At 41.6% G+C, this 11186-nt stretch overlaps 1 protein-coding gene and 1 long non-coding RNA gene across 2 annotated transcripts; one reads left to right on the top strand and one right to left on the bottom strand.

Annotated features, from left to right (window-relative positions):
• Nucleotides 1-255: 255 nt before the first annotated feature.
• On the bottom strand, nt 256-7181 carry KCNS2 (potassium voltage-gated channel modifier subfamily S member 2). Its single transcript, XM_031947031.1, has 2 exons — nt 6622-7181; nt 256-5701 (listed from the first exon to the last, which is right to left on the bottom strand). Exon 2 carries the CDS (start codon nt 5663-5665, stop codon nt 4232-4234), a length of 1434 nt encoding a protein of 477 aa, XP_031802891.1. The 5' UTR covers nt 5666-5701; nt 6622-7181; the 3' UTR covers nt 256-4231.
• Nucleotides 7182-7224: 43 nt separating this feature from the next.
• LOC116420669 lies at nt 7225-10405 on the top strand. The gene is made up of 3 exons (XR_004231060.1): nt 7225-7309; nt 8757-8833; nt 8927-10405. It is a non-coding gene; the product is annotated as an uncharacterized LOC116420669 (long non-coding RNA).
• Nucleotides 10406-11186: the final 781 nt, after the last annotated feature.

Below are 11186 nucleotides of genomic sequence, written 5' to 3'. Positions count from 1 at the left end.
ATCAACACTTGCTACTCTGGGAAGATTTCAAAAATCGTTTCCTCCACTTATATTTTTGAAATTATAGCCTTCCTTGATCAAGAATTCTGGTCCAGAACATTGTATTTCCTTCTGTTGTTTGCCACTCTGTGCAACTGGAAAAAAAAAAACTTAAAGACAATTAAATAATTTTCTCTCTAATCTGCATACTGTTCAAGATTGAATTCCTAAGTGTGTGAGTGTTATTGCTCATTATGGAGTCCAGGCATGAGGATTAAAGTGTAGCAATCAGACATAATAGTTCATTTTAAGTCTCAGTAAATGCTTGCACAGTAGTGTGTTAATGAGTGTTAAAACTGACATCATAAATACAACGTTCTCACTTTTTAAAATTACAACTCTGTAACAGGTCATGCTGATAAAACACACAAGAAATACAGGTTGAGCCTTTAAAATAGATAACAAACAGCCAGCACAGATATTCACTAACCCAAAGTACATACAAATAATTTTTAAATGAGAATTAGCAGGTGGTTAAATTATTTGAGTAATAAGACAAGTAGAAATAAATCCAAGTATTAAGTACCAATTATCACCTTCTGGGTTTCAAACCTTTTACAGTTTGTCATTACAAAATGCCTCTGTCTTGTGGCAAACCCATGAAATTTGGGGATATTATTATTAGGTTTTGTTTTTGTTGATTTTTTAAAAGAAAAACTCAAATTTGAAACCATTTAATCCATGTCAACCAAATAATTTGCTCAGGCAGAATAGTGACATTTCAACAATTTAAAACTTTCTAAGCCACCATATGTACTGTGTAATAATAATAAAAAAAGGGCTCCTTTGTTTTCTCCAAAATGAGCTCCAAGTAGTTTAAAGGTTTGTCATAGCAAAGAAAATCTTTCTTTGCCCCAAAACATCTACCAATCAACAGTCTTGTGAAATGAGCTCTTCCTCTAGCTAAATTATTTTTAATGGGAATTAAAAACCAGGTTTGTAGGTCAGATTGGCAGGGCCAGTGCTTAAAGCTAGCACTCTATAAAAATGAAACAGAAAATAGTCCTGATGAAGTTTTTCCTTTCTAGTCTGAAATGTAATCAAGTTTTGTAACAAGAGGAGATGATTTCTACTTAAAATATTATATTATAGATGAATTGGGAAGCCCAAGTCTGAACTAGATGCTGACATTAATGATTTGATGGTGCCATTTCAGAGAGGAAGAATAATTTTTCCCTGGGCCCCAGATTAATTTAAGTTATTTGTCATTTCTTTAAAATGAAATCTGTTTTTGAAGCCACATAGGTTTGTCTTCCTTCCTTCTGGACATGCTGCTTTGAGACTTACTTTGGATTATTAGAAAGCATTATTAAACTTGTCCTCTTAGATTTACTACTGCTTCTGGAAGGAGCAAATCCTTTTCTACATGAATAAATATGAGAGGTTAAAAACAATTTCTAAAAGCACTTTGGGATATCCCTCAGGTGAAAGACACCATATAAATGCAAATTGTTTCCACAATGAATTGTGAACCTTTCAGCTTTTTTATCTAAAATGGATACAACTGTCAGAAACACCTTATCGTTTATAATGTTTGGAAAAAATATTCTATCTAGAGCAACTGAGTACTGTCCTGCCTGCAGATAAGCCTATAATAAGGAATTAATAACCATTTTATAACATACCCAATATGGAACCCAATAAAATTGGTTTTAGCAAGTGAAAACATTCTTGGGCACACCTCATACATCAGCTGCCATCACCTGCTTCTAAACTACTCTAGAGGTGATTTTGTAAACTGTTGACTTTTTATCTCTGGAAATACTGGCTAGAGTCAGATATCTTGACTGCAAAAATCTGTGAAATAGCACTAAACTTCTCAATCTGTTATCTCTGTCTTTTCAGGTTTTCATAGTGTGTGTGTGTGTGTTGTGTTGTGTGTGTGTGTGTGTGTGTGTGTGTGTGTGTATGTATGTGTAAGAGTAAAGAGAAAGCAGGGAGAGGAGTAGAACAAAAGCAGGGAGAAAAAGAGACAGAGAGAGACAGTGAGAGAGAGACAGAGAGACAGGAAAAGAGAGACAGAGATATTGTCCACTAGATATTGGGAGGTGACCTACTATGAATCTCCATCCAGATGAGTGAAGTTGAACCTACATCTACAATCAGAAGTGCCTAGTGCATTTAGAAAATCACTCAAGACAAAGTTCCCTTAGTAAAAAACAGTAACAGCCCATAGACATCTTGGGAATCTTTTAAGATACTAACGGTTCCTCACAGCAGTCCTATGAGATTAATATGGACCTCATCTATTAAGTGAGGAAATCAAGTCATACAAACTTCAGTAATTTAGGTAAAGAGTCACATAAAAAGAAAGGATCTGAGCCTGGCTAACTCCATGCTTATGTCACTTGACACAATCTTTACAAGACATATAATAGAAGTCAATTTGGAAACAATTACACAACATATACTATGACAGATACAGAGCAGTTATACAAAGTGACTCAGTATTCCATCCACATTTTTATGTGATAGCCCAGGGCTCCTGTAATCAGGGAGCAAAGAGCAGAAAGGAGTTTCTGAGAACCACAGGAAGTAGGATATATGTACCCCTTTAACCTTTTTTCAATAGGCTTAAAAGTTTCAAGGTACTTTATGCAGCATTAAACTTTTTAAAAGTTTGTAAATAGTTGTAATATTTTATAATACTATTTCCTTTTCAATTTTCCCATTCCTTTCCCTTCCCCATTTTTAACCCTACCTTGTTCTCAGAACAAAGACAGTTAATTCAATATATAAATATAGATATAGATACATATAATATTTCCCTGCAGCCTATTCCATGCATATATCATCTGTATTCTGAGTACATGCTTATGTTCCATGAGTTCCCCATTGCAAAGAGGGAAGCCCCTTACTAGGTAATTATAGTATCATATAAAAATTATGAATCCTAGAAGCAAAATCTTGCTTTGAAATAAGCATGCGCTCATTTTTAATGAAATTTCAGAGAATACTGATAGTTTCCAAGCTACTGTCTTTCATATCAAATATGAAATATTTACTTTCATAAGATATTAAAATAAACCTCTTAGGAATTAGAAGAGGCAGAATAACCAAATCCACACTCTTAAAAAAGACAAATAAAAAAATTGCTAATTCCTATGACCCAGTAATATTTGGTAAAATTGTTTAGAACATGGAATACAGTTTGAAAAAAAATCTTTTCATTCTTGGTCTATGCATACTGGGCCCAAGACAGGATCTTCATTGGAAAGACTCTTAGGAAAACAGGATGCCTTCCTCATGATTGTGACTCTCAATAAAGAATAAGAAACTCAAGTTGAAAGAAATCCTAGAGATTATCCCATTCAACCCATTCCTGTAACAGAAATCCCTCTATATCATTCCCAACAAATGGATATCCAGCTTCTACTTTCAATCATCCAGAAATGAGAAACTCACTACTTTTTTTTCCACATCAAAAAACCCAGAGAGCCTCATAAGGATCAGATCTGTCCCTGATTTTAGACTAACAGTAATTTCCCAATGCTTTTGCTCTTGAAGTAGGATCAGTTCCACACTGTGTGTGTGTAAACTGAGTAAATTAGATTTCCAGGGAGGTAATATTTGCATAAATAACAGAAGTATGATATGCACCCATGCAAGTCACAGAACTAAAATTTAAGTTTTAAGAAAACAGAAAGTTGCATTGGTGATATGTGCTTAATTTCACATTTTCTGTTTTGAGCATTGAAGTAAATTGAGAAATGAATGCATGACTGAAATTTTTTTTCACATTCTTGTAAGTTGAAATCTGAGTTTTTCATTGCTGACTTCACAAATGTTCCCACTGGAGAGACACACTTTTTATCCAATCCTCATATGATAACATGAAAACAAAAGTGCAAACTGACAGCACTGTACCAGGAACACCAGGATTGGGTACATGATGGACGATTTGTATAGAAAAACTGGCATTCAGGATACTCATCAGGCACAAAATTTAGCATTTTTCTCAGTGCAAAGTTGATATAGTGTTAGTCACCCCACCCCATAGGAAGGATTCTACATGCTGTGGAAGCAATAGTGGGTGTACACTGGTCAGGCATCTCCTTCCATTTAGAATGGTAAGGTACTGAAAGGGAAAGACTTTATCTTCTCCTCTCTTTGTAACCTTATGGAGCCTGGAGCCTTGCCAGGAGCACAAAAGGAGCTCAACCATCTATTATGATGGATCCTGACCTTCAGGCTAATGTAGGGAATCATTTAAGCTTAGTTCACTTGGTGAGCTTCTGCTCATGTTGGTAAGACTTGCCATCAGTGACTTAACTTTGTGGGCATAGTAGTCCCGTAGATTGACTGAAGGAACCTCCTTCATTCCATCTCCAAAATCGCAGCTGCGCATGGCACTTTCAAGTTGCTTTTGTCGCCTATAAAAATGTGAAAATTTATTGAAGATCAAAGTTATTGGCAGCACCACCACAAGAATGCCAGCAAGGATACAAGCTGAAGCAGTCAGCTTCCCAGCTGTGGTCCCTGGAACAACATCACCATAGCCCACAGTTGTCATGCTCACAGTTGCCCACCACCAACAGGCAGGGATTGTGGCTAGACCCTCATTTTCTTCTTTCTCAATGGTGTAGGCCACTACAGAGAATATTGATATGCCCACTGAAAGATAGAGTAAGAGGAGCCCTACCTCTTTGTAGCTATATTTCAGGGTGGCCCCTAGAGACCGAAGGCCAGTGGAGTGTCTGGCCAGTTTTAGGATGCGGAAAATCCTCATGAGCCTGAGGACTTGAGCCACCCTGCCTAAGTTGGCCAAGGTGGGAGAACTCTCCACCACCAAGTTGACCACCAGGGTGATGTAGAATGGAATGATGGACATGAGATCAATCAAATTTAGTGCATTCTTAAAAAATTTGAAGAACTCTGGGGCCACAGCAAATCTGGCCACTAACTCAAAAGTGAACCAAGCAATTCCAAAGTGTTCCACAATTTCAAACCTGGGGTCTTCCTCAGGGTTGCCTTGGCTATCCGGGATCAGAAAGTCAGGAAGGCTGTTGAGGCACATGGTGACAATGGAGCCTAATACCACCATGATGGAAAGAATGCTGAATACCCTACTCAGAATTGAATAGCCTGGGTTATCCAGGGCCAACCATAGCTGTCTCCGGAGGTTACCCAAGGGCTGCCCATCAAACTTAGATGCATCATTGTAGAAGGCCAAAATCTCATCAAAGGAGGAGGTGGTGCTCTCCTGGTCACTCTGCTCATCCCACTTCTCTTGGTCAGGCTCCATCTTCCTTCCATGATAGCTGTAGCTGCAGCAGGAGTCGATGAAGAACTCGTTAATCCCCCAGTACTCTATCTCTTGGCTGAAGGAAAAAACGCAAAGCTCTCCCATCACGTGTAGTTTGCCTGTATTATAGAAGTGCAGGACGTAGGGGAAGAGCTCCGGGTTCCTGTCAAAGTAGAACTCGTTCTGCGCGTCGTCATAGTCATCACACAACTCCAGGATGGACTCCTTGGAGCGGCAGTGTAGGAGGCGGCCCAACCGGGTCTCTGGAAAGCGCAACAGCGTGTGAGAGCGCAGCTTTTTCTTGAAACCCCCAACATTGACGCTGATCTCGCAGTCCTCGAAGTTGGCTTCGGACAAATCCGACAGGCTCTGGCCCGTCATCTTGGGGAGACCCAGGACACTGGCGGGGAGCTACACCTAGAATTTGAGCGAACAGGGAGGAGGCGATGAGCGGCGGTGGGAAAGAGCCACGCGTGACTAGCGTTGGGATTTCCCTCTTCTCTCCTCTCCCCCCTCCCACCCCCGAACTGCAAGATTACAGGATCACTTCGTGCATTCTAACGTAAAGGTTCCTGAGGATGGACCAGGTTTTTGTTAGTTGGGTGATATTTTTCGGGGTTAGTTGGGGGCGGTGGGGGGGAAGGGAGAGATCGATCTTCTTGTAGATGTGAGAGGTGGACCCATCCCTTGGTTCAGTGCCCACTCGGAGCATTTCTGTGGGGTGGGGCAATAGCTAGCCTCGTATCCCACCTCTTGCCCCTCAGGTCCCCTCACTCCGTTGACACTGGCGTTTTCCTCCTCACGTTGGAGAGCTCAGAGAGCTATCCTTGCACCTCCGATTCTGGCAGTCGCATTGGAGATAAATGTAAGCTGAAATAGAATCTCCGTAGGCGTTTAGATGCCCCTCGCTCCCCCAACCCACCCAATCCAGCTCGCACCCTGGGAACTGGACGTCTTGATTAAGAGAAACAAGGCTTCTGGATGGATATGTAGGAGGCTTTGGAGCAAAAAAAAAAATACTATCATTTCAAATAATAAGGGATATGGTTATTTAATACCCATCACTACTTTCCCTGACTATAGTGTTTCACCTCGCCAGAGCTTCTTCATGGGTAGCTGGAGAGTCGTGTGCGTGCGTGTGTGGTGTCCCTCCTGTTACCTCCCTTAGTTCTCCATCCTTCTAGTCAGCTAATCAGGAACCGATTCTACCCTGGCCCTCTTTCCTTTCCTGGCTCGGCGCCCCAGAACCTCGTGCACTGCGCGCTGAGCTCCCTGAATTTTTTCAGCTCTCCCCCCTGGCAAAGCCGATTCTCAGAGAAGAGGGAATCAGCTCTTACCTGCAGTCTCAGGAATCGGTTGGAGATCCAAGTGCGAAACTTCCCAGACCACCTTCTTAGCATTGCTGCTCCTGCTGTTGCTGATGCTGTCCACTGGATGTTCGTGTGTGTCTGTGTGCGCGTGTCTGTGTCTGTGTCTGTGTGTGTGTATGTGTATGTATGTGTGTGTGTGTGTGTGTGTGTGTGTGTCTAGCAGGAAGGATCCAGAGCGATGTCTCCTGCTTGTCTTTCAGGCTTGGGTGATCAAAGAACTGCCAGCTGACCGTGTCCAGGGTTGACAGGTTGCCCCTTGGCCTTGGCAGTTGGGCAATCACCCCCGACCCCAGACCCACTTCCCTGTCTCCCCGCAGCAAGAACCGCTCCCTCGGTGGAGACTCCCCGCTCAGTCAGTCAGTCTCGGTGGGTGTGGGCTGCAGCGGGAGATTAGAAGATCCTTTCTCCTGGGGCTGGAGGAATCCGAGGGCCAGGCCTGGCTAGGCAGGTGGTGCTGAAGGGACAGCTCCCGGATCCCCACGGACCCTTCGAGCAGCCTCCTCCGCCGCTGTTGCTGCTGCGGCAGCCGCCGCTAAGCCGCGGTTCCTGCACTCAGCCTGGGCGTCATGGCGACCACCGCCTATACCCCCACCTCAGCGCTCAACTGACTCTCTTCCCCAAAGGAGTCCGCTCCAGTCTACCGTGAACCCCACAGGTGCCTCAGCCCACTTCCCTTTGCCGTGGCCCCTCCCATCAAACCTTTTCCCTGAATCGGAGATAGCCCCAGGTGGCCTTTTTCTCCGCGGTCTCGGGGGGAGCCACATAGCCTTTTCTCCTTCCCCAAAGGCAGGACTGAAGATGTAGGGACATAGAGATCAGGGTAGAGGTATGTGTGTGGCAGAGGGAATGGGGGCTACAATTTGAGAAAATTCTTATTCCCTGGCTGTGCCAGAGCTGGACAGCTGAGGAGTTCAAGGTGTCAAACCTTTTTCCCGCCTGAAGAAAGTTCCCAGTAAGCATGGATGAAAGGGAATAGAAAGGAGGCAAGAGCGGGAAGCGGTAGCCCCCCTAACTTTTCGAAGTATTGATGGTTAGAGAAATGGAAGCTTTATGTATATGTGTTGTCTCCAACATGGAGTTCTTTCTCTGCAAAATATGGGAACTGTGTTTACATGCATTTGGTATTTGTAGAAGTTGTATTGTGTAGGTATAGAGTAGGAGCTATGTGCTGTGAATGCGGCATCTGATTGTACCGAGTGCATGTGTATGTGCAGTGTGGAAGCTATATTATACATGTAGGAGTAGTATGTGTGTGCAGTAAGAGAACTGTGTGTGTGTAACATGTGCATGTGTATAAGGTGGTTACTATATATGTAGATGGAAGATGTATGAATGTTTACTCTGTGTACAGCAAGAGAAATTTCTGTTTATAAGTAAGGGTGCTTTGTGAGTGTTTGAATGTAGTAGAGCAGTTGTATATTTGTTACATTGGTTCAGGCTGTTCCCTAGACTAGAATTCTTCCTTGTCGCTTCTTGAAGCTTTTCTAACTCCTTGGACTGGTAACAACTTTTACCTTCAGATTTCTTGTAGCATCACTTTGTTTTGAAACAGTCTAATCAAGCTATATTTTGTATATAGTAGCTAATTGTGAGGGAGTCTCTATTCCCTAATTCTTTAAGGGCAGAAACTGATGTTTTGATTATGTTTTGTTCCAGCATTTAAAACAGCCCATTACATATATTAAAAGGTATTTAATGTTTATTGTATGGTATTATAATTGTATGTGCAATGAATTATGCTAAGTGTACAGTATAGGACATATGTATGTATATGTATGTGTGTGTATGTGCGTATGTATGTATGGTTCCTGAGGTTCAGAGAGATTAAGTAATCTTCAAAGTCACACAGATTTCTTTGTCTGTAAAATGAAGGGTGAAGTATATCAGTGCTGTCAAACTCAAAATAGAAACAGTTCCCTATAGGTTATATATCATTTTAGAAAGCCACAAGTTGACATTATCTATGTTGTATTGTCTTTAATCTGGTTCTAGAATCAGCAAGTTTTTGAGACCTCTGGACTAGATGATCACTAATTTCCCATTAAGATCTAAAAAAATAAATCTGGTGATTCTAGTTACATTAATATGTCTATTGGTCACAGCCTGTTCTCAAGGAAAATACCGATGGCTCTACTCAGAAGTCTTGTTTTTCCAGTGATCTTCATCTTCAAGATGATAGGTACAGTGAATTGGGAATTGACCTGGGAACTGACTTCCAGTTCCTATTTTCTCTTATTCATATTGCCTATTTCTCCCCTTTCTCCTTCTCTAGTTCCACCTGCATGGCAGGGAAATGATGACAGCAGTCATTTCAGCTTGGCAAGCAGTAATCAACAAATGGATTTACTTCTTTCTATCAAAAAGCATTGAGAAAAGCACAGACCTAAAAAGCAAATGCATAGACTGTGCTAGTTCTGCACATGTCCACTGCAGCTGCAAATTGAAACTCAGCCTTTCTCTCCATGTGCATAGCACACAATGCAGGCTGTTGGCTCTGCATTGATCTTTTCAGCCTCACCCACCCACTTGGATGGAAATCACCATCAGTTGCATTATCTTTAAACATGAGACACAGCTTTGGCGCAGAATCTATATCCACAAAATTGACCTTCACTATGTGTCACCCTCTCCCCAGGAACAGCATTGGTCATCTCAGACATCTGCCTACTGTATGTTTTTGTCAAGAACACCTTGAGTCTCTATTCCTGTAGGTGCTGTTCCTTTTTATGTATGTGCATCAGCAGGTTGTTAACACCCATCTAGTCTTTGTCTTCATGATTTTCATGCTCAGAGTGTGTGAAAAGATGAGAGAGCATATACTGTCCCTTATCTAGTTTTTAATATATGTCATTTCTCCAGAGAGCTTTCGATATGTGTATGTGTTTTTTCCAAATTTGCCACATATTCTGGTATAAATATATCTGATCCATAAATGTTTTTTTTAGCATCATATAAATTCAGTGTGTGTGTGTGTGTGTGTGTGTGTGTGTGTGTGCATCCTCTGTATTCTTTATTGCTGTTCTTTGGCTTTAATTTTTTCTCTTTTTTATCTCTTGTATTTTGGTTGCATTTACTTTTTTTGCCCTTTTGGTCTGTGTGTGTCTTCTAAATATGTCACACACCCCCAATCGGTTTTCTTTGTCTATGTCTTTTCCTTAATATTTTTCTCTCCTATGCATGTCATATCTATGACAGACTTCCTGGTGTGTGTCTGCTGAGTGTCTAACAGCCCCTTACTATGTGTGTATTCTGTTCTTTGTGTTAGCTCTTCCCTTTGTGCATATCTATTAACTATATTGCTGTCTCTTTCTCCACTGTTATATCACTCCCACCCCCTGCTTTGTGCAGCTCTCTGCTTCATTTTATATTTGTGTCTCCCTGCTGTGTGTCACCCTCATTTCTCTGCTTATTGTGTGTCCTGTGTGGTAAGCTGTCTCTGTTTTTCCTTCTCTCTCTCTTAGCATAAGCCTCATCTTTCTCTGTGTGGCTCATGGCTCTCTATTTACTCAGTTTTTATATATGCATGTGTGTATGTGTTTCTGCTCTCACTTTCCCTTCTTCCTTTATTTAGCCTTACTTCAAGTTCCTTTCTCTGGATTTAAATTTTTTTATTGCCATTTCTTTTTTGTTAGATGTTTTGAAGGTCCCTGCTTATTTGTTTGCCTCCTCCCAGTCTTTCTTACTTTCTTACTCTCATTTTGCCTTGTGTCTGCAACAGGATTTCCCACCTTACGTCACCTCTGATATAACTTCTCTCTCTCTCTCTCTCTCTCTCTCTCTCTCTCTCTCTCTCTCTCTCTCTTTCTGAATACATTTTGGCCTTTGCCTTTCTCTTTGTTTTTAATAATTCCATACCCATACATTCTTCCACGGGGGTACTGCTGGGATTGTTGCTGTCCACCTCCATTTGACCCTATCAGTGAACAACTGGGGCATTCTTTTCTCCCTATTTCATTTTCTTTCTCTGCCCTCTACTCCCACTAACCCCATATTGGCACCCTCTTGTTTCCAACCTGCTTGCACTTCCAACCTGCCCCCTTCCATGCCTGGCAGAGAGAGCCTCATGTGAACTCAGGAGCTGAGCTGTGTTACTCATACCAGACAGCCATGATACGTGGCTGGGGCGCTGCCAGGTTACTTGAGCTGTCTCTTTTTGATCTTCCTTATAAGGATGGAGGAGCAAAATTCCTGACCTTCCCTATACAGGTGGAATTGATTGTGAATCTTCAGGCCCAGTGGGAAAAAGGTTATTTCAGCACATCATTTATTTATTGAAAAGGACAAGGAAGAAGCACTGTGTTCCTGACAGCTGTGTTTGTATAGGGTTAAGTGTATGTGACAGGCAGAGTCACTGTTTATTTCCCAATAACTACAGCCAAAAGAGAAATGGAAATGCCTTACTCCTTTTTCCCCCAGAGGAAATCTGCTTTTGTTTATTGTTTATTTACAGGTCTATACCCTATTCTTAAAATACAGTGCCCTTCTGTGACAGCAGAATCTCAACTGTGTTGCTGTGCAGAGGTAGTCTGAGA

This window comes from Sarcophilus harrisii, chromosome 1, assembly GCF_902635505.1.
Source record: "Sarcophilus harrisii chromosome 1, mSarHar1.11, whole genome shotgun sequence".
Taxonomy (NCBI): domain Eukaryota; kingdom Metazoa; phylum Chordata; class Mammalia; order Dasyuromorphia; family Dasyuridae; genus Sarcophilus; species Sarcophilus harrisii.
Note: the sequence above shows the minus strand (reverse complement) of the source record. Positions and strands in the feature narration are given on the sequence as shown.